The 24,923-nt window shown below is 34.2% G+C and overlaps 1 protein-coding gene across 1 annotated transcript in view; it reads left to right on the top strand.

Annotated features, from left to right (window-relative positions):
• The window catches only part of LOC116463277 (bifunctional heparan sulfate N-deacetylase/N-sulfotransferase 4), a 276,145-nt gene that overhangs the window by 120,347 nt on the left and 130,875 nt on the right, over positions 1–24,923 (top strand). Inside the window, exons 3-4 of the mRNA XM_032146315.2 lie at positions 10,778–10,865; positions 17,393–17,547. Of these exons, the coding sequence (XP_032002206.1) occupies positions 10,778–10,865; positions 17,393–17,547 (243 nt within the window). The remainder of the gene's footprint in view (positions 1–10,777; positions 10,866–17,392; positions 17,548–24,923) is intronic.

Here is a 24,923-nt window from a genome sequence, read left to right as displayed (position 1 = left end):
GCATATTCAGAATCACATTTCATATAAAATCACAGCTATTACATTTTTCATTTGCATTGCATAATAAGTAGGAAACTATATTCAGTAGAGGAGATCATGACCCCAAAAGACACCTCTACTTTCCCATGATTAGACATTCACTTAATGTTTTTTCCTAAATAAGCAAACCACAAACTTAGGCAAGTGGAGGTGGGTGTTTCTGGATGATTATTTGAGGTAAAAGATAAGATACATTAAGTGCAAGATTTTTCCTACCAAAGAACTTCAGTATGTTAATGTGGGTTGAGACCTTCTCTAGTGGTGTATGATAGAGAGTGTTTCCTAAACATTTTGAAGATATAATTATTTTTTCACAGACATTTAATTTTATAGACCCAAATTTATAGTGACTCATGGATCATAGTTTGGTTTACCACTTGTCTGTGGTAAATATTTCTGTTTCACTGGTTATCTCTTCTTACACCGTGAAATTGTCTATAATCACTTGAAGAAGAAGGTAGCTCAAACATCCACATTCTGCAGATCTTAAGCCATTTCTGACAGTGGTAACCAAATCTGTACCTGCTCTGGAGTTTCCACATGGAATACAAAGTATCTCCATCAAGCTGGCCTTCCAACACAAAAGCCAGGATTTTGCAGAGGGATTCAAGTTACATTTTAAAGTTGCAAGCAAATGCAAAGGGAACTCGGACCTAGTTTTCAGATCCTTTCTGAGAATTCTTGGGGATATTTTGTGTTATAAACTCCTTATCTCCCACTATGATCCGAAAAAGATTTTGACTTTATTATTCTGTTTATGTCGTACATGTATATGTATGTTATTCTTGGCTATTTGATTTCATATTATTCCTAAAGCCATTTTTAAGTCATTGAGGTTAAAATGACTAAAAGATTCATTCCGCTATTTTCAAAGAAATCCTAACTAGTTTGAGTTCTACACCACTATTACTCTATGACATATTTAAATACTTTGGCTTTAGGAAATATGAGTTATTTTGTTATTACCTTATAAAAATCTTGTAAGGAAATAATTATGTCACACAAACAATGACCTCTGAAGTTAAAATATGTATTTATCTTTTTACAAGACAAAAAAATTTTATAAGTTATAATGGAGACTGGAGAGCAAGAGCTTATAGGAATAGTATATTAAAATATATATATATAAAAATATATATATATATAAAAATATATATATATAAAAAAAAAATATATACCAGGCTTAGAGGAACTAAATTATAAACAAAAATGCCACTGCCCTGATACCATTTGAAGGGTCACAATGAGATCACATTTTATTCAAATATACTAATTTGATTCAAAATTTCAATCAATTCAGTAGAGCATGGGAAACAGAAACCAGAGGAAGAGAGTGCAGGGCACAGACAGTTTGAGATGATCTTTATGACCTGAAATAAGATACAATTGAAAGAGAGATTAGAACTCATAAGAACTGAACAGTATTTCACCATTCTTAAGGAAATTTTCTGATCTTAGGGAGAGAACCAGAATGCCAATCAGAAAACGGAAGCAGAAGCTCATCTTATACACTTTCAGAATGAACTAAAATCAGTGGCTTCTAGTTCTGTGGCAAGGAGATGCCCAGGACACCCTCCAGTAACAACGTTTAGGGCACGAGACACATCCACTCACATCTACTAGGAAAGGAGTCAAAGACACGTGGAGTGTTTTGCTGATGCAATAAAATAAAATTTACAACACTATGAACACACTGCAATTTAATGATTTATATAACCTTCATTGTGTTCTTTGATAATCAGGCAGAAAATGCAAACTCTTCACATATGTGACATGATTTAATATTATTTTATAAAGTAAAACCAATTTTTAATTTTTTCTTCTCTTTGCCAGTATGTTTAATCAGTATCAATGTTTAAACTTCCAGTATTCAAAAAATACTCCTTATGCAATGAAACCATTATCCTTACCCATATATATACATTTTGTGTGCAGTTAGTTCCTGAAACTTACCCTCCAATCCTGTGTAACAAAGTTTTGAAAGTAACAACACTAAATTCTTTCCTGACCCTAAGATCTGTTCTCATTAGCCCCATTGTTTGGAGCAGACTCCCCAGGTCCCTTTTAGGCATAACTGATCTGTTATTTTCCATGCCTCAACAAAATGGCCTGCCACTTTTCCAGGATGCACTTTATTGATCTCATTGTCTACCTTGTTGAAACATAGATACTTTGTGTTTGTTTCAATAATAGCATGGTACTAAAATTAATTTTGCAACGCTAGTAACAATTTGTAATTAAACAATTATTTGATTGATTTGTTATGTGTATCCTCTGTGTGCCTAAAAAGAATGTAGTTTCCATCAAAAACCAGAAAACTTACCAGTTTTGTTTATCAGGTACTTTCTAACTCCATACCTAGCATAATTTATGTAGCCTCTCTGTGCATTATTTTCTCCACTTGTAAGATAGGATTAATAAAAAGATCGTTGGAAGATTTAAATAAATAATTAGAGTGTTGCTCATCACCTAACACGTAGTAAAAGTTTGATAAAATTAGACATAATTTTTGCCATTCTCCACTCTATCCTGAGCACATAAAACATACAGTCCAATTAATATTGTTTGAGTGAATGAATGAATGAATGAACAGTGGCAAAAGGAGGGAAGAGTGCCCAAAGAGAGTGAGCTTTTAGATTCCTGTCTTCCTGGAGACAGACCAAAAAAGAAAAATGGCAATGAAATATTTAAGTGGTGGATGGAAAGAGGAAAGGAAAAATTGCTCTGAAACGTCAAGGTGTTCTTTGGCTCACCAGGTTTTTTTTCAGATTGAGCGTGATTTCAGAAGTAGGATCCCTACAGTTCAACCTTTCTCCCCATAAATACCCTTGCACTTGTTCAGTATTGTCATCAGAGGCATTCACTCATTTTTAATTAATTAACGTATCCATTTCACAATCTGAGCTAAACCGTTTAACATGAAATTATGTAGAAAACTTGGTGTAAGTTTTTTGTTAATGTATACATTATAGCAAATTCCTCCTTGAGTAACAGTAACAGTTTATCAGAAAAAAAAAAGAAAGAAATGAGATTGAGATGAGTAAGAAGAAAGGTAGAGCTATAAAATGCAAATTTCAAAAGCTTCGTATTTTCATCCTGGGTCAGCCCTATTCGTCTTCAATTGTAAATTTACAAATAGTATCTGTGCAAAAGTTTATGGAATCCCAACTCCATTTTATCGATGTAGGCACACAATCTTGCTATATTGGAACATGAGGTTACTAAGGTTAGACTGAGTTTTAAGGCAGGCATGGTCAATTTTGTCCTTCTTGTGTCTTCTGGATGGACTATTTAATCTTTCCATAAAGCAATTTTTTTACCTGGGAAATATAAATATATGTTATCTCTTCTGATTCCCATATCATAATCTAGTTAGGATAAATAAGACACCTTTTTGTTGAGCTATTAAGTATGATAAAAGACCATATAAAACAAACACTATCACTCTGAGGTAGCTGTTTTGAAATTTTGAAATTATAAGACTGTATTAGGCCTAGTGCCGTTGCTCATGCCTGTAATCCCAGCACTTTGGGATGCCGATGCAGGTGGAACACAAGGTCAGGAGTTCAAGACCAGCCTGGCCAATATGGTGAAAGCCCGTCTCTACTAAAAATACAAAAAGTAGCCTGGCATGGTGGTGGACGCTTGTAGTCCCAGCTACTCAGGAGGCTGAGGCAGGAGAATCAGTTGAACTTGGGAGATGGAGGTTGCAGTGACCTGAGGTCATGCCACTGTACTCCAGCCTGGGCAACTCCATCAGCCAGAGTGAGACTCTGTCTCAATAAATAAATAAATAAATAAATAAATAAATAAATAGTATTAGTTTGTTCACACTGCTATAAAGACATACCCAAGACTCAATAATGTAGAAAGAAAGACGTTTAATTCACTCACAGTTCTACATGGCTGGGAAGACCTCAGGAAACTTAAAATCATGGTGGAAGGCAAAGGGAAAGCAAGGCACATTTTACTTGGTGGGAGGAGGAAGAAAAAAGAGTGCAAAGGGAAAGTGCCACATACTTTTAAACAACCAGGTCTTGTGAGAACTCTAGCACAAGACAGCACTTGGGGGATAGTGTGAAACCATTAGAAACCACCCTTATGATCCAATCTCCTCCGACCAAGGCCCCACATTCCACATGTGGGGATTACAATTTGACATGAGATTTGGGTGGGGACACAGAGCCCAACCATATCATTCTGCACCTGGCCCCTCCCAAATCTCATGTCCTTCTCACATTTCAATATACAGTCATGCCTTCCCAACAGTCTCCCTCAGTCTTAACTCATTCCAGCATTAACCCAAAAGTCCACGTCCAAATTCTTATCTAAGACAAAGTAAGTTCCTTCTGCCTATGAGCCTGTAAAGTAAAAAACTAGTTAGTTACTTCCAAGATACAATGCAGATAAAGGCATTTGGTAAATACTCTCATTCCAAATAGGAGAAATTGACCAAACAAAGGGGCTACAGGCCCTATGCAAGTCTGAAACCCAGCAGGGCAGTCATCAAATCTTAAAACTCCAAAATAATCTTCTTTGACTTCAGGTCTCACATCCAGGACACGCTGATGCAAGGGGTGGACTCCCAAGGCCTTGGGCAACTCTGCCTTGTGGCTTTGAAGGGTACAGCCCCCATGGCTGCTTTCACAGGCTGGCATTGAGAGTTTGCAATTTCCAGGCACACAGTGCAAGCTGGTCGTGAATTTACCGTTCTGTGGTCTGGCAGATGGTCTCCCTCTTCTCACAGCTCCACTAGGCAGTGCCCCAGTGGGGATTTGGTATGGGTGTTCCAACCCCACATTTCCCCTCTGCACTGCCCTGGTAAAAATTCTCCATGAGGGCTCTGGTCCTTCAGCAGATTTTGCCTGAATATCCGGGCATTTCAATACATCCTCTGAAATCCAGGTGAAGGTTCCTAAATCTCAACTCTTAACCTCCTTCCCACCTGCACGCCCAACACCACACCACACCACGTGGAAGCCACCAAGGCTTGGAGCTTGCACCCTCTGAAGCCACAACGTGAGCTGTACCTTGGGCCATGTTAGCCATGGCTGGAGCTGGAGTGGCTGGGATGCAGGGCACCATATCCCTAGGCTGTACAGAGAAGCTGGGCCATGAACTTGGCCCAAGAAACCATTTTTCTCTCTGAGGCCTCTGGGCCTGTGATGGGAGGGGCTGCTGTGAAGGTCTCTGAAATGCCCTGGAGACACTTTCCCCACTGTCTTGGCGATTAACATTTGGCTCCTCTTGACTTATGCAAGTGTCTGCAGCTGGCTTGGGCTTGAATTCCTCCCCAGAAAATGGATTTTTATTTTCTACCATATGGTCAGGCTGCAATTTTTTCAAACTCTTATGGTCTGCTTCCCTTTTAAATATAAGTTCCCATTTCAGACCATCTCTTTCTTTATGAAAATGAGTTAGGCTTTTAGGAAGGGCCAGGCCATATCTTCAACATTTTGCTACTTAGAAATTTGTTCCTCCAGACGCCCTTAATCATCTCTCTCAAGTTCAAAGTTTCACAGATTTTTAGAGCAGGGGCAAAATGCCTCCAGCCTCTTTGTTAAAACATAGCAAGAATGACCTTTGCTCTAGTTCCCAGTAAGTTCCCCATCTCCATCTGAGACCACCTCAGCCTGCACTTCATTATCCATATCACTATCAGCATTTTGGTCACAATCATTCAACAAGTCTCTAGGAAGTTCCAACCTTTCCCACATCTTCCTGTCTTCTTCTGAACCCTTCATACTATTCCAACTTCTGCCCATTACCCAGTTCCAAAGTTGCTTCCACATTTTCAGGTGTCATTATAGCAGTGCCCACTCCCAATACCAATTTTCTGTATTAGTCCATTCTTACACTGCTATAAAGACATACCTGAGACTGGATCATTTACAAAGAAAATAAGTTTACTTGACTCACAAGAAGAGAGTGTGTTGTGGGGGGAGTGCCACACACTTTGAAACAACCAGATCTCGTGAGAACTCTGTCATGAGACAGCACTAGGGAGATGGTGCTAAACCATTAGAAACCACCCTCAGGATCCAATCACCTCCCACCAAGCCCCACCTTCAACGTGTGGGGATTACAATTTGATGTGAGATTTGGGTTGGGACACAGAGCCAAAGCATATCAAAGACTATATCAAAATGTGAATATGCACATGACTTATTAGGTACGCTTAGGGAAAGGGTTAGCCTGAGAGTAACAACCTAATATCAGAATGGTTTAAGAAATATGCATAACACCTTGAAATTAATATAAATAATATGCTAACTCAGTATTATTAGGACACTAGTGTCCTAATGGTGACGATCTCCAGGTTGAAGCTATAAAAATCATTGTGAAAAACAGATTTTTAGTTTTCGTTTTGTAGTTTCCAATTCAGAATCCCTAGAGGATAAGCCTGGGAGTAGATATTTTACAAGCATGCTGGTGATTCATTTCATGTGGGCAACTTGAAAATAATTGCTCGACATTTATTAGAACTAGCTGGATTATATGATGAAGTGCACATTTCTAGGAACTATGATGGACAAAAATCAGTATTTCCTAAAGTGGGCCCCAGAATTGACAATTTTAGCAATTTTCTCTAGAAAACTGTACACACAATAAAGTTAGAATACCATTGCTGTTTTATCAAACAGTATGTAGCTATATAGGGGCAAAATTGAACTCTCATTCTTTTTCCTTCCTTCCTTCCTTCCTTCCTTCCTTCCTTCCTTCCTTCCTTCCTTCCTTCTTTCCTTCCTTCCTTCCTTCCTTCCTTCCTTCGTTCCTCCCTCCCTCCCTCCCTCCCTTCCTTCCTTCCTTCCTTCTTCTCTTTCTTTCTCTTTGTCGAATTGGCATGAACATGGCTCATTGCAGTCTCAAACTCCCGGGCTAAAGTGATCCTCTCGCCCCTGTCCTGGAAGTAGTTGAGACTACAGGCACATTGCACAACCTACCATGCCAGGCTAATTTTTGTGTTTTTTTTTTTGTAGAGAAGGGGTTGCACCATGTTGCCCAGGCCGGCTTTGACTCCTAAGCTCAAGCAATCCTCCCAGCTCAGCTTCCCAAAGTGCTAGTAATATAGGCATAAGCCACCACAGCCTAGACTTGCTTTCTTAAATACTAAGAAATTTATTAGGAGAATATTGAATTAATGGAAGTAATGTTTATTAAAATAATAAATTATTGATTTTTATAAATAAGTTACATATTTATTGTCTTTAATATACAATCAACTTAGTGAGTTCTTCATAAGCAGTAAAAGAAAAAATTTCAAAGCCATTTATATTGTTATGTCATGCAAACTATTAAATAATGTATATTGTCAAAACTCTAAACACATTTTATTATATTTATTTATTTATTTATTTATTTGTTTATTTATTTTTTGAGATGGAGTTTCGCTCTTGTCGCCCAGGCTGGAGTGCTATGGTGCAATCTCGGCTCACTGCAACCTCCACCTCCCAGGTTTAAGTGATTCTCCTGCCTCAGCCTCCTGAGCAGCTGGGATTACAGGCATGCACCACCACGCCCATCAACTTTTGTATTATTAGTAGAGAAGGGGTTTCACCATGTTAGCCAGGCTGGTCTTGAACTTCTGACCTCAAATGATCCACCTGCCTTGGCCTCCCAAAGTGCTGGGATTACAGGCAGGAGCCATCGCGCCCAGCCACATTTTATTATATATATTCAAAACTAAAGTTTCCACACAAAATATTCAGGTAGAAAAAAGTGTATTTCCTGAGCTTTACTATTTTATTTGTATTCCAAATTGAGACACTTTATTTCTAGCTCATTAAAGAAGTTTTTCCAAAATAAGGGGTTTTAAAAAATAAGGAGTTTTTAAAGAATAACTTAAATTTGTACTTAATTTATTCTGAAATTTATATCCATATTATTCTTGCGCTAATATTTCTTCTGACATTTTACATTATTCCTATATTGGAATTCTTTCTTCTTTCTACTTTTCTTCTTAATTTGTATGGTTTAGCACTTTTCTCTTTTAAATTTATTTCTGACTTTTTATAGTTTGAATCATTTTGTGTATATTCATTGTTATTTTTTTCTCTCTTCCTTTGTCATTGAAAGGCATGGAAACTTTTCTGAAGTTTGAAAACTAAAGAACATTTACTTGTACTAAACAAGGAAGCCTTGAAAACTTTTTCAGATTTGCTTTTTTTTTTTCATTTGTTTTGGTTTTACTTTTAGCATTTGTCATTTTTACTCCCTCATTAATCCAGACTACATGTTAGTAGGCCATGATTAGACAACTCTATTTTTTTCAACAATGAAGATCTGTTAAGTTCTTCACATAGCTAACTAGCCCCGCATCTGCCTTTGCCTCTCTGAACTTGCTTTAGAGATCTATGATACAAGGCTATAAAACATCTGTTATAAAACATCCTGGTGAAATGCTAGATCCTATCTATATTGTTCTGATATCATCTTGTGGTATGGCCCATGAACTATGTTTATCATATTACCATTGGAAAAATGTTCCTGATAAAAATTTAAAATAAATGAAACCAGTCCAATTATTGCTGTGTATCAGTATGTACTTTTATCATACTTTGAATACATCAAACCTAACTCATTTTCATGTATCTCATGTTACTAAATGCAAAAAAAAAAAAAAACCAGTAACATGAGTTACATGAAAATGAGTAAGGTTTGATGGACCTTCAGGTGCATAGACTAGAGGAAAACATAAGATACAGCATGGATGCAATAAAGTCAAAAATGATGCAAGTCTTAAGAAAATAATTTAGGAATCTACTTTGGTGTACTAGAGGAGGCTTTATGCAAAAAGTTGGCATTTGGGTGGAGATATAAAGAATTGGTGGGATTTGGGAAATGGGATTGGGAGCTGGGGAGGCTTTCTAGGTACGGAGAATAAAGAGAGAAATGGCATGGGGAAATGTAGGAGGTAGGAGTTAGCTAAGTTTAACCAGAGTACGTGGTGATTTGCAGGAAATAGCAATGGGTGTTAGAGGCACCAAGGATACCTAACTGATGGAGAGAGAATGATAGACTCAGGTATCAGTAATAGTATTTTTTGAGCTCATGCTACTTGCCAGACACTTAGCTAAACAATTTGCATGCCTTACCCAATGTAATTCTCCTAATAATAGTATAAAATAAATATTCAAAAGTACCCCATTTCACAGATAAATAAATGCAGAATAATGAATGACTTCAAGAACTTAGAGGAAGAAAGATAAGTGTATGAAATTGGAGTGGTGAGGCGAATAGCAGACGGGAGAAATTTTTTTAAAAATCAAGATAAGGAGACTCAGAAATTGTGCATGGAATACAGCCAAAAAAAGCCAGAAAAGGGAACTCACTCAGGGAAATAATGCATAATGTTCTTATTTTAAGGCTGTATTCCAGAGCATTTACCAATATGTTCAACTAGTTCAATACACTTTTTATCTTAACTGTTTTTAATAGTTTAATCTCTATGAGAAATGTATTTTTAATATTTTGTAGAACTCAGTTAAGCTAATGGTTCTATTTTTGCCTTTGTCTACTTAGTTGATAATATTTAATAATGTTGAACATGATAATACCCAGTCTAATTGTGGTCTTGAATAACCATTGACTATATATTTTATCAACATTTTAGTTACTTAGTCATTTTTTTTAATCAAACTAATGTGCAGGAGACTCCTTTCATTGTAAAGGAATAAACAGTTAGGTTCACAAGTCTTTGAAACAAATGCTTAGCCACCATGACTAATGGAAAAAAATTGTTTAACCTCTGACTGCTTAGTCTCCATAGCAGATGGATAGGAGTAATCAAAAATCATTCTTATTATTAATATCTCTTGTTTGAAATTAGCTTCTCATTTTAATTAGAACAAAGTATGCCCTCTTTAAAAATCCTTTAAAAATAGAAAAAGCATTCTGAATCAATATGCAGACCCGTAAGCAAACTAAAAAGCCCAAGGATATAAGAGTTCTGAATTATGCTATAAATTTTGACATAGGAATAATGGCGGTGAAAGGATTGGCAACAAATTTACATAACTAATTCTGTGTCATTATTAGCAGTGTGTTATTATCCTGTCCACAAACCAGACTTCACATAGTCTAATCCAAATCTAGAAACTAGGGAAATGTTTGTCACATTTAGAAAATTTCTGTTATGGAATTAGTAACAAAAAGGGGTATCTATTTTTACATGTTCTTCCCTTTTTCATAACTAGGTTTGCAAGCAATGTCCTATAAAATATACATTGCTCTTTAGTTTGTAAGGTAAAAACCCAAGCTTTCAATTTAATAATTATGCCTTTAAAAATGATGAGGGAGGTGGCCCAGTTAAATAAAATATTAAATTGCAGTTCAAACAAAATTCTCCTCCTATTGCTTACCAAGAAAACAGGACTTGTCTGCATTCAAGAATTCTGAAAAATTTTCACCACATAAAGGAAGTTTAATAATCCAAAGTTCAAGAAATGTCTCACACAGAAATGAAAAATGATTTCAGTGCTGTGGAGTTGGACAATTGCCTCTCAGTAATGCAAAATGTGCTTAGGACTTAACTGTTTCATAATACGGTGACCTTCAATAAAAATGATGACAATAATAATTATAATACCTGAAATATGAATACTACATAACAGTACCCATCAAAAACAAGAAAGCTCATATCATTTTGTTTTACTCATGCATACACATTTGCAAAAGAGGCATCCCAAAACTTCATATTTATTTTTCTAAAATCATGTTAATTTCTTATTTATTTCAGGCATTACTAGAGACTCAAAATTTACTGCGCACTCAGGTTGCAAATTTTACCTTCAACCTTGGATTTTCAGGGAAGTTTTACCATACAGGTAAGAAGGAGCTTTGTGTTCTCAGGCAGCTACATATAAATAGGAAATAAAATTTTGAATGATTCATAAGTGGTAGAAATAGATTCTCCGATTGATTATGGGAAAAACTTGGGCACATTATTTGAGTAGCCAAATCCAAAATCAATGAGCATATTTACTTTGGCAAATACTGTTAAAATCAAGGGCAAAAGAGAAAGACAATTGACTTCTTCAATCATTTTTTTAAAAATAGAAAGCATAACCACTGTGCTGAGTATGATTGTGCATCTTGTTTCTCAGCACAGTATGGGTAGAAGGCGTAGTAATAATGATAATGAGAATACTACTACTAATAATTGACAGAATTTTAAAATTGTCAAATAGTTGATGTGATAGATACTTTTCTACATATTATTTTCCTTTGGAAAACATCTGATAATAGAAACTTTATCGTCTCAATGAAATGCAATAGACTCTAAACTTGTTAGTTTACCTTCCCTTGCAGGATTTTTTCCCTAAAACAGCATTACCACTAATTTGGCCTAACATAGACTAAAACCATCACAATTAGACTTGTATTTCTTTCCATCTCTATCCAGCCACAATTGTACTTATGTTCAGTCTCACCTTTTCAATAAATTCTTAAAATGTGATTGTTATTCATGTGCTGTGTTCTGATATTCCTTAGTTCTTTACTTACCCTCACCTCTAAAATGCTGACTTTTTATTTTCTGAATATTAGCATTGAAATAACTGGTACCATTTTAGAGAAAGCTATGTTAATAAAATTGATCGTCTTTGACAAAAAGAGTACTAAACTATGTGTTGGGGCCTGTATTAGGGGAATACCTATAATCTGCTTCTATTTGTGCATCCATGCTGTGAACTGAATGCTTTGTTTAGAACTTTGCACTGTTGTTGTTTCACAGCACCTTAGTGAAAACATTTCACAGTATTTATTCTGTATCCATGTATGCAATTTATTAACTTATTAAAATATTCTATTCAAAGGTAGTCTTTAGTTTTCATAAATACCTTATTTACTAAATGAGGCTTTTTAATGTAAAAGCTCAATATGGTTTGTTAGAATATTGAAATAACAATGTCTTATTGGCTTTTCCTTGATGCTTTTTTTTCTCCTGCTTTGAAACATGTAAATCTGCTTAAAGTAATAGAAGGAAAATTAGTATGTATACCAGTTGATAAATCAAATGATTTCATATTTTAAAAGGATGTTTTGCAGAAAGAGATTTGGGTCATCATATCTGCACAGGCAAAGCAATTTCAGCTTACAATTTTGAAAATAGACATGATTTTGTAAATCTTTTCAAAAGCTCCCTCAAGAAATGATTTCAGACCGAAGAAGCTCTGACTATGAAGTTATAAAGCAGATAGCTTTAAAGGCTATATCTACTCATGCAGGGGGAAAAATTATGGGATTATTTGGAGTTCACATACAAACAATACTATTTTGTCTTAAATAGCTGTAGATTGTAAGGAAAGTCATTCTTTTGGCTGAAATATATCTGGATAACTGCCCCAGTTTTTATTTGCTTTTCATACTCAGACCTATTAAATGTGCCAGACATTTGCAAAGTTAATATTGTAGAGGTTATACCACTTCCCATTTCTTCTTTAAAACACTGAACATGCATAGAGTACACAACCACTGGGAAATGAGTGGCACACCGGTCAGTATCACAGAAATAGTTATTGAAGAAGGACAGTAGAAAAGAAAGATGTATTTTAATTATACCTTTTAAGCAGACATTATTGACTCTGTGTTGAAACCAGTATAACAAAAATAATAGAATAGTTTGTGCTGTAATACTGTGGTGATAGTACACTTTAGAGAACAAGCAATATTTATAAATCTATAAATTTTAGAAGTTTAATTTCTTTCACATAAATATGTCATTTTTATTTAATTGATATATTTACTTCACTTGTAGGATCATTGAAATGCACTTATAACGTATTTCAAGAGTGCCATCATAATTATATGAATACTTATTAATGCACTCAGGGATATCACAGTTTCTTCTGGAGCTGAGTTACACAACGTGATACCCTTTCAGATATCAGAAAGACGTGCCTTACCCCTATCTTGTCACATTTCTATACGGAGATTTCACATTTTAGAAAAAACAATTGCAAATCAAGGAGATGCATTCCTTACATGTGCACTTGGCTGTGATGTGTAACCATGAGGAGATGGCCTTGTCGGACTGACTGTCTCTGTTCTCTCCCAGAATGATCTGATTTCCCAATGCGTGAGGATGCTGATGGATGAGCCTCATTGTTTTGAAGACATTTAATCACATATGCCCAGTGTAATAATGATTGATTCTGCATTTCTTAGACTGCTTCACTTATTTGTATTTCTCATGTATTCTTTCCTGTTCAATTTCTCTGTCCTTCACATGCTAAAAACAATCTCACCCCAAAAGGGCATGCCACTAAACTTTTCCTAAAGTCATTCACCCACAGGTGCCAAATTGAAAGAGGAAGGACATAGTGCAGATTAAATGGAAAAAAAAAACAAGAGCATGGAGTTTAGAATGAAATATCTTAGTCTGGAAATATTTAGAGCTTGAATGGAATTGCATAACAAAAGCTTAATTGAGAAATGGAGACATTATAGTATTCAGATGCCTTCTTTGAAAGAGGAGCTACCCACTGTATTTTGCCAGGGACATGATTTCTGGTGACAATCATTGCTGTTCTTTGGAATTAAATGTGACCCAATCAATAATTAATTCATGAATAATGTTTGCAAATTGAATTAACATTAGTCTTTTCCATGAGAGATTATTTTATGAAAAATAGCATTTTCTATAAAATCATTAACTTTCAAGCATGACAGTAAGTAAAGTGTTACATTCTTACCCCTTCTGTGATTTTTTTTTTTGTGTGTATGTTGCTTTTCTGTGTGGAGTATTAGTTAAAAGACCCGTTACTGGTAAAAAACTGTGTTCAAATCCAGATTCTGACATTTTGCCAGCATTTGAACACAGTTTACTTAAATTTTCTGTGCCTCAGTTTATATATCTACCAAATGGGGATAATAATATCTCTTTTATTAGGAGCAATGCCTAGCATGTTACAAGTGCTATGTAAATGTTTATTATTAATTTTAAAATTATTTTCATATGAGATTCAAATATTATCAAAAAGTAAATAGTAAGACAATTCGTATGGCACTATTTCCTAATTTTGGAACCATAGGTAGCTTTTAATCAATGTTTATCATCCCACAGTTCTTTATATTTAGTATAATATTTAAAAGTAGTTTATTCTATCCCCACATATATGGAACCATGCCAGGTTCAATGTACAAGGAAAATTAGAAAATATCTCAACATTTAGAAATTATAATATTTTATACAAATTACACAAATATAAGGTAGAAATTTTTACAAAAGAGAAAATATATACACTGAAATTACATATATCTTATTTTAATTTAATAACTGTACTTTTAAGGAAATTAACCTGTAGGGCAAAATTATTCTTATTTTGGCAGACTTAAATAAATTTTAGAAGCATACTTTTATCTCACAACACAGATTCTCCAAAAGTGATAGTAAAGAAACAAACTCTTCATGTATTTTACTTCTGAATTAAAACATTTTTTATTCACTGGTAATTAGGAAATGTAAAAAAAAATTTTTAATAAGAGCAAAATGTATTTTTTTCATTAATAATAATCTAGACCAGGATCTAGATCAGATTAGAAGTGAAAGGTTTAATTTGAGCACAGATATTTTAATGGTCTGTAACGTGCTAATCTGGTCACATATCAACTGCAATGATATTTCCACATATAATTTAAGTATATATTAGGTACAGAAAAATAAATGTGCTAATCTGGCCACATATAAACTGCAAATGATGTTTCCACATATAATTTAAGTATATAATAGGTACAGAAAGATAAATGTTTACAGGAAGTCCAAAATGTAATACTTTCATCTAGTTGGATTTAAAAATCATTTGAGATTCTGCTGCTGTCCCTCAGTATGGCTTAGTATCATATTTTTTATTAAACTGTTTTCAGTGTCAAAGGTTTGCCTCATGTGGCTTTGAATTATATGACCAGCATAAAACAAGAGAAAAACTGACAAAAATTAATCAATGATGCAAACAAAAGAAAAGTTTTAAACGTTATTCTCAGCCTTTTTGAGGGTGTTTATAAATTAACATAATTTCTAATATAAAAATTGCTAAGATTTTATGATCAGTCATGCATCTGTTTCTATCAATAGTCCACAAAATTTTCTTTAAATTGAGTAATTGACCTCCTACCTGGTCAAGTGTGTATTATGTGCTTCCTGCCACTTGCAATAATGATCAGCAGAGTTTAAAATGAATGGAAGCATTTTTCAAACACTCTGTATTCACAGCACAACAAGATAATTCCAGGAGGGTGGGAGAACTATCAATTCTTTCATCATAACGTGACATAATATAACTCTTTCTAATCTGTACCTCAATTTGCTAAAATATGACCATGAGAAACATATAAACACCTTATCTGAGGAAGTGATAAACTCTTCTTCATTTGAATTTTAATATTTCATATTCTTAATATATTAACAAAAGTCAATGAATTATGAGTCTGTAATACTAACACTGTTAGCTAAAACAAAAATTAAGAAATCCTCTGCTCATCTTAATTATGGGACTTTATTACTTTCAAAATTTCTAATAGAAATAGAATTTCTTTACTCTGTGTAGTAGCATTGAAGGTGCGAAAGCCCTAATTAAACCTGAAGGTCCTTATACCTTTCAAAGATTATGAATTATAAATTGTATTCCAGGAACAGTGAGTATACATAAAAGAAAGAAGTTGCCATATACTTTGGTGGCCATGTGAAGCTGCTAAATCCACTGACTTTGTTAAATATAGACTAAATTAAATTATTCATTTATTCACTGCTCTGGGTAAGTGGCGTGTAAGTACAAGGTAAAGGGATCCAGTCCCTGACTTTAAGAAATTTATAATCTAGGCAGGCAAAGTTTCTAAAACAGTGTGAATACATATAAATTCAAAACACAGCAAGTATAAAGCAATAGATAGAATTTATAAGGCGACCCTAATATTCAAAAAGTGCTTACTATTTGCAAGTCACAATATTAAGTGCTTTAATAAATTGACCTCATCAACTCTTCACTAAGACCCTGTAAGACAGGTATTTATAATCCTATTTTAAAACAGGGAACTAAGACCTAGAGAGGTTAACTTGTGCAAGATCACATAGTTAATTAAGTGGCAAAACTAGGGACTCTGCTCCAAGTACTGAGTGACACCAAATATATGCTCTAATCCTTTCATGGAGCTACTTTCATGACCCTAGAAATCTTTGTTTTAAGACACACATATGGAACATTCAGAGAAAATCCTTACAACCATCTTTAATATTTGTTCCCTAAATTTAAGTAAAAAATAAAAATAAAAAATCAAACACCCATCTGTAAAACATATTCTTTTGTGAAAGAATAAACCAAATAATACACCCCACACTATAAGGCAGGACTTATTTTACTTTACTTACATAGTTAAGTAGTAAGAGAACAAGCAGGAAATAATTCTTATATTATCGATTCACAATATTTGTAAATTCAGCTGTATATAGTAAAATTGTATAAAATCATACGAAAACCCTATCATTTCACTTGTGGATATTCTTGGATAGCTGCAATATAATTAATTCTCTTAGAAGTAAGTTGTTTTTTTCCTTAACTGTGGCATAACAATGTTTTTTGTTTTTATTTCCTATGTATTGGATGCTGTTAACAAATTTTCCCAAAAGAAGAGAAAGTGATACTAGTTTTAAATTCTCAAGTCACACTTATAAACAGTTATCAGATCCATTGTTTAGTTTTTATGAAGTATTTATATTAAAATGGGAAATTTGATACATATAACATTAAGTGAAAAATGTAAGCATGCAAAAATATTAGTACAGCAAGGGCTGAACTTTTAAAATATAAGTAGAAAAAGATTTTTGAAAATAATACAAAAATGTTTTTACTGGTTAGCTCTAGAAGATGGTCTTACAGGTTTTCTTGTTGTTGTTTTTGTGTTTGTTTTTGGGCTTTGTGTATTACTTGCCTGTGCTTTCCACATTTCTTTAATAACCATATATTATTTATGTAATCAGAAAAAAATTAACAAATTTTATGAGTTAAAATTTATGTTCAATTATTTGAGAATTACCCTTAACATTTAAGGGTAAAAAATATATGTTAGGGTATAAAATATATATAAGGGTATAACATATATGTAAGGGTATAAAATACCCGTAAATTCTAAATTAAACAACTGTCTGACCTGGGGCCAGCCATGCCTACCCACCCCATCCTAATCCCAAGTCCCCTTGCCTTTGATTCAATTTAGACTGTGGTCTTTTATTCTGATTTAAAAAGCCCACAGAATGGATATATGTATCAGCAGCATGAAAAATAACATAAATCTGACAAAAATAACCTTTCAGATAGTAAGAAATTTTCACTAAAGTTATTTTTAACTTTATGTTTTAAAGGGACTGAAGAGGAAGATGAAGGAGATGACCTTTTACTTCGGTCTGTGGATGAGTTCTGGTGGTTTCCTCACATGTGGAGCCACATGCAGCCCCACCTCTTCCACAATGAGTCATCGTTAGTAGAGCAGATGATTCTCAACAAGGAATTTGCACTGGTGAGCACATTTTATTGTGGTATCTTTTGAACTATAAGTTGTGATCTTGTGGTGGAAGTGTAAAATTAATGTATTGGGTTGAATATGATAGAAATAGAATAAAATATAATATCAGGGTGCATCACATGTATTGAGGGTACGTATAACTTTGTGATATTTTGTTTCAGGCATGTGTGTATATGTAAAGGGCCATTATGTAATTATATAGAAAATATATTTTAAAAAGTAAGTTATTTTCAGAAAGCTTCCAACTCCTATTTTATGAGATGACTATTCCTGTATCTATGAAGACAAAAAATAGTACAACTTTCATTCTTGATGCAATATAATTAACCATTCAAAAATAATTTATTGCTTAACATCACTAATCATTAGAGAAATACATATCAAAACCACAGTGAGATACCATCTCATTCCAATCAGAATAACAGTTATTAAAAAGTCAAAGACAACAGATGTTGGCAAGGTTGCAGAGGAAAAGAGAACACTTACACACTTCTGGTGGAAATATAAATTAGTATAACCATTGTGGAAAGCAGCGTGGCAATTTCTCAAAGAACTTAAAACAGAGGTACCATTTGATTGAGCAATCTCATTAGTAGGTATATGCCAAAGAAGTATAAATTCTTCTACCATAAAGACGCACACACATGTCACAACAGCAAAGTCATGGAATCAACCTAAATGCCTATCAACAGCAGATTGGATAAAGAAAATGTGGTGCATATACACCATGGAACACTATGCAGCCATAAAAAAGAATGAGATTATGTCCTTTGCAGCAACATGGATGGGGCTGGAGGCCATAATCCTAAGCAAACTGACACAGGAACAGAAAACCAAACACTGCATGTTGGCACTTATGAGTGTGAGCTAAACACTGAGTACACATCAACACAAAGAAGGGAACGCCAAACTCCAGAGCCTGCTTGAGTGTGGAGGGAGAGGATGGAAAAACTACCTGTCTGATACTATGCTTATCGCTTGGGTGACAAAATAATCTGTACACTGAAACTCCATGACACAATTTATCTATATCATAAACCTGCACATAGCCCTGAACTATTTTTTAAATAATAGTTTAAAAAATCATTTGTTGCAAGAATGAAGAAAGAAATGAATGAGTTGAATGTTTGGAGCCATGACTCTAGACCAGTGGCTTTCATATTTTAGTGTGATCTATTTCACCTAGAAGACTTCTAAAACACAGATTGCTTGGTCCATTAGCAGTTTCTGATTCAGTAGATCTGCAGAGAGGCCTGACAATTTGCATTTCAGAAACTTCCCAGATGATCCCCATGATTCTACACTAAGAATCACTTGCTCTAGACGAGGGGCTGGAAAATTATGACCTTTAAGCCAGTTCTGGAGTGCTACTTGCTTTTTATGATCCCTGAGCTAAGAAAGCCTTTTTTTAAAAACATTTCTTAATAATTCAAATCAAAAGTAAACAAAGGAACAGTGATATTTTGTGGCATGTAAAAATTATATAAAATTTACATTTAAATGTTCATAAATAAAATTTTGTTTGAACACTGCCACGCTCATTCCTTTATGAATTGCCTGCAGCTGCTTTCACATTGCAATGGCAGAGTTGAATGGTTGTGAAAGAGATCTTATGGTCCACAAAGCCTAAAATATTTTTATCTCAACCTTTACAAAAAAAAAGTTTGCTCATCCCTGCTCTAGACATTAATTAAGCCATGTATTCCTTTAAGAATCTAACAAAAGACAGAAACATTTTCCCTTGAAAAATGCTCAGATGCACATTCTCACATCTTCACCCAGTGGGACAATCACAAAGGGTTTGTGAATCCACCAAAGACCCTAGTTCCTAGTTAGGAACTCCTAACTTAAACTGTTATGATTCGTTAGTACTGTGTGATTTACTGATATTTTCGTTGTTTTAAGCCATCTTTGGAAGCATAGCCCAAGTCAAATTAATACTATGATATGTTATAAAGTTATGCCCAGTTGTTAAGCTCATAGCTCCTCACTCTTTGCGTCTCTAAATCCCCAGACCAATGTCAGATCTGCACACAGGATTCTTAGTAGTAAATGTAGAAAGCATAAAAAGCGGTTAAGATCAAGGACTCAGGCACCAGATTATCTGTTTGAATCCTCACCTTCCATTGACGGTTGCTTGACCTTGAACAAAGATTCTCCATGTCTGTTTCTCCATTTATAAAACTGAGGATAATGGTAACAACTACCTCATGGAATTGCTGGGGGGATACATAATGTGCTTAGAGCAGCGGCTGGCACATAGTAAGCATTCAATAGTGTTAATTAACCAGTTATGACCTTTCTAAATACAGAGGAGCATGCAGTTACATCTTGCTTTTAAAACGCCTAGTTTTTTTTTTTTTTTAAATATGGATTTACAAGGGGTCATTTTTTACTTAACTTTTAGGAAATGTCTGATAAATGTGGCGCTGCTTCATAGCATTATAAAATTAAGTAAATATTTTCCATTTCAAAAATAAGCTTACCTTGAGTAAGCATGATAAATTCTCTCAGGACAGTTACCTTGAAAATAAAACATGTTTATCACCTGTCTTAAACTTCTCCCACTTCATTCCACTCCACTTCTACTCCAGAGCCTTGCTCTTTAGGGATATAGGTTATATTTCATAATGGTTGATTTCACCTGTTTGTGTAATTTCTTTTTTAAGAGCCATGCTGAGAGCTCTGGGAAGACTCAGATGTAATTGCTTTGTAATGAAATGTTGAAAGCGATTTAGAGTCCATTCAGAGTAATTACATTTGTTTAGTCAGCGTGGCTAGAAACTACACTTATTCCTATAAATACATTGTGTAAAAAGTCTTACTGTATTTTACGTAGTCAAAATATTACGACTAAAATGAAGTCCGTTAAACATACATCATACTGAAATGACACTGCCCTTTTCCTTCTGGAGTTCAGCTCAATAAACTCAAGACTCTTCAAGCAGTGACATCCAGAACCCCACCTTTACTGTCAACATAACACGACAATATGTGAGCTATCCAGAGAGCCATGAGATATATCTCTTTCTTATTAAATTATTATCTTTTCACATCCAGCTGACACTTTAGAGCCATCAACAGTATCCGGATAGGATAGGATAGCAGAAACACTAACTGGATGTTGGTGGAGTAAATTTTAGTCCTGGCTGCTAGTAACAAGTTCTGATAAAATTGGCAACATATTTAATGTCTTTATATCTCACTTTCCTCTCTCGAAATAGTAATGACTTGCTCTTTCATTCTCTAAACTACAAAGTTTTTCGATAATTAATTTACATCAACTCATCTGCCAACCAAAGGCACTGGACCAGATAATGCTACTGATCAATTTCAGTTTTAAAATTCTGTGATCATTTGTGGATTACATCAGTCCACAAATTTGGAATGAACATCGTGAAATCCTTATCTAGCTGGAATTGAAGCAATTATGAGAAAATATTTTCAAACTAACAATTCATACAGATAAAAATCAAAAGTCTTTAAATCCTTTTTTCAAGTTCTATTCTGACATTCCTCATTATCCCTTGATATGACCTTGGCTGTCAGAGGGATTGTCAGTCTCGAAAGCACATTTGTTCTCATAGCAGTTCCAAAAACGATTCAAACATATTCAGATATATTAATAGCTTGATATTGATATTTCAAATTAGTTTTTTTAAAATACAATCTATCTGAGTGGTTTCATTTGTGGAATTTCTCTGAAATCTTTCTGGATAGAGTTTATTTTCTCTTGTAATATGTTTAAAAATCATGAGAGAAACACATTGCCACATTTCATCATGTTGGAAGAGGCCTTAATATAAAACATTGCTATTGTTATTGCTTCATCCATACACACACACATATGCCATGTGAATATGTATATGCATGTGGGAGTTATGTGTATGTATATGCTTAAACCATGAGCACCAACGTATGCAGTGGGGGTGTACATGTGTATGGATGTATTATGCTTACTCCATGCACATATATGTCATGTGTATATGTGTGTGTGTTTGTATACAGGATCTTAGTCTAATGACAAGCATAGGCAACCGAAATATGGCAGTTACAAGATACCCTTCTTAGTATGGCAGTAGGGTGGAGAAAAATACTTTTTGGTTCTTTTTCCTTTAATAACTCATAGATCTTTGCTGCTATTCAGTTGCTTGAGTATGTCAATAAATAGATGGAAAGCTTCAATAACAACAATAGACGAATGAAGGCTAAAGAGAACTAGAAACATTGGCCAACATGAAAGCACTAATAAAAAAAATTACAAAAATTATTCCCAATTTAACCTATAGCTATTTTCCAACCATAGAAAGAAAAGTGCATATACCATACACTGAACTGTTTACTTTTATTCCACAATAGACTTGAAAAAAAAGTTTAAAAATTGTATTTTGTTGTTTTAAGTTTTACATATAAACTCACTAAAGTTTTCAAGCCAGTAGGGCTTTTCAGTTCACTAATAGTTGCAGACATGAAATATCCTGAAGGGATAAGTATCAAGTTTTTGTCTTTAATATTGACATTTTCAATGATGATGTGAATTTTACTTGCTATGTTATTGAGCAGTCTGGTATCATTTTCGTGACTAAGTGAAGATTCTTGAAATAAAGACATAGGATTTTAAATTCTGATTTTAAAAAGCTACACATATTTATTAAATCTATATAACTTTTTTCATAATTACACAATACTCATGAAGTAAAAAATGCTGATATTTAAATTGTCCTCATAAAAACACAAATCTATTAAAGACAGACTGGAAATCCTTAAGTGTCATAATACACTGCACACCCAATCAGCTATGTAGGTGTCATATTAAAAAGAAATAAAGTAATATGATAGCAAATTAATAGTATAATGAAATGAAACTGAGAGAGAGCTTCCTTTCAATGTTGGCAATGCTTTACAGTATTTTTACTGGATTATCCAGTTTGCAGCCTTGTATTATGCCACAAATGCAAGATGTCAGAAAAAAACTGATAATAACTTGTAGGGTATTTAAAGGTAGGGAATTTAGAGAAGATAAGGATATTTACACTAAAACAAAATTGTGAACAAATATGCAACAAAAATTCACAGTGAACAAATAGTCTGTTTTGGAGGTTCAATAACAAATAAAACAATCTTTATGCTCAAGAGTGGACCCACATGTGCAGGAAATATTTAGATTAAATCACAGTAATAAAAAACCCTGAAGCACCAAGGCATAGAAAAAAGAAGGAAATTCTGTAACATGTGACAACATGGATGAACCTTGAAGGCATTAAGCTAAGTGAAATAAGCCAGTCACAGAAAGACACAGGAAGTACTGTATACTTCCACTTACATAAGGTGTCTAAAATAGTCAAATTGGTAGAATCAAAGAGTGGAATGGTGGTGTTTAGGGGCTGAGAGAAATGAGAAAAGAGGATTTAATAATCAAGGGGCATTAAGTTTTAGTCAAGACGAATAAGTTGTAGAGATCTGCCATACAACGTTGTGTTTACAGCCAGTAATAATATTGCATACTTAAAAATTTGTCAGAAAGGTAGATATCATGTTAATTGTTCTTACCACAATAAAATAAAATAATAAAACATTTTTTGGCAATTGAACAAGACCTTGAGGTATTATATGGAACACCTGCAATTTAGTACAAATTTCTATGTAAATTACTTCAGTAATTGAGTGCATTAGTTGAACATTCAGATATCTTAGATATTGTTTAATAACAAATTACTTAGACTATGAAGACCTAAAACACACATTAATTACTTAACAGTTTTTGTAAGTCAGGAAGTTGAGTATGACATAACTGGATCCTGCAGTTCAGGATTTCTCACAGATGTCAATCAAGGTGTCAGGCTGAGGTGGCAGTCATTTCAAGGCTCAACTGGAGGGTGGAAATGCTGCCAAGCTCACATGGTTATTGGCAAGATTCAGCTCCTCACAAGCTGTTGGATTGATTGAAGACCTCAATTTCCCACCAGCTGCTGCCCGGGTCTGCCCTGTGTTCCTTGCCATGTGGGTCATTCGGGATGGCAGCTCACAACACAGTAATTGGCTTCATTAGAGCTAAGGCTCTGAGAGAGGAAGAGAAAAAGAGACAGATTGATTCAGAGTCTTTTATTATATAAATACCAGAAGCAATATCTCTTCACTTATACCATATACTCTTCAGGAGAAGCCAGTCACTAGGTCTAGCACACACTCAAAAAAAGGGAAAATAAACAATAAAGGGAATACCAGGAGACAGCGATAACTAACTGGAAGACATTATAGAAGCTGCCTATCACATCTAACTAGAAATAAGAAATACAGAGGATCCTGTATGTATAACTCACATTTATTATTGCATTAATTTAAAAATATTTGCATATTAACTAAAACCTAATATTTTTCCTCAAGGTTAATGTCAATTACATCCTTCAAAGCCATAAATATTGAATTCATCTATTACCTTTCTTTCATCTAATCCATTGCCTCTACTTGAAAATGTATTTAGAACTAATTAATTTGACTTCTTACCACTTCCACCATCAATCAACTTAGTGCAAGTTACCATTGTATCATTTTAGCAGCTTTATTGATATTGGTATTAACATATCATAAGGTTCACCCATGTAAAGTGTAAACTTCAATGGTTTTCAGTGTATTCACAGATCTGTGCAAACTAACCATAGTTTAAGAACATTTTCATCAACTCATTTTTAAAAAGTACCCCTTAGCAATCACTTTCCATTTCTCTCCACTCCCTCAACCTAAGCAAATAACTAATTTACTTTCTGTCTTTACAGATTTGCTTATACTGGACATTGGATATAAGTAGAATCATACATTACACGGTCTTTTTGACTTGATATTTTCACTTAGCATAATGTTTTTAAAGTTCAAACATGTTGTAACATATATCAGTACTTCATTCCTTTTTATTGACAAATAATGTCTCATTGTATGGCTATATCATATTTTCTTTATCCATTATACGTCCATTCTTTATAAGTTCATAGACATTTGGGTTGTTTTGGGGTTGTTTCCACTTTCTGGCTAGTTTTTATAATGCTGCTATGAGCATTCAGGTACAAGTTTTTGTGTGGAGATACGTTTTTATTTCTCTTTAGTATCTACCCGGAAGTGCAATTAGTGGGTCCGTAACTTTATGTTTAACATTTTGATGAATAGCCATGCTGTTTCCGAAGTGTGAGCACCATTTTATATTCTACCAGCAATTCATGAGTGTTCCAATTGCTCTCACCAACCCTTGTTATTATCTACCTTTATTATAGTCATTCTAGTGAGCACGAAGTGGTTCTTTTCTTTCAAGATTATTTTGGCTATTCTGGGTCTTTTGAATTTCCATATGAATTTTAGGATCATCTTATCAATTTCTGCAC

This window comes from Hylobates moloch, unplaced genomic scaffold (genome assembly GCF_009828535.3).
Source record: "Hylobates moloch isolate HMO894 unplaced genomic scaffold, HMol_V3 SCAFFOLD_3, whole genome shotgun sequence".
NCBI classification, from domain to species: Eukaryota; Metazoa; Chordata; class Mammalia; order Primates; family Hylobatidae; genus Hylobates; species Hylobates moloch.
The sequence above is the reverse complement of the archived record's forward strand: the minus strand, read 5'-3'. Positions and strand labels throughout refer to the sequence as shown.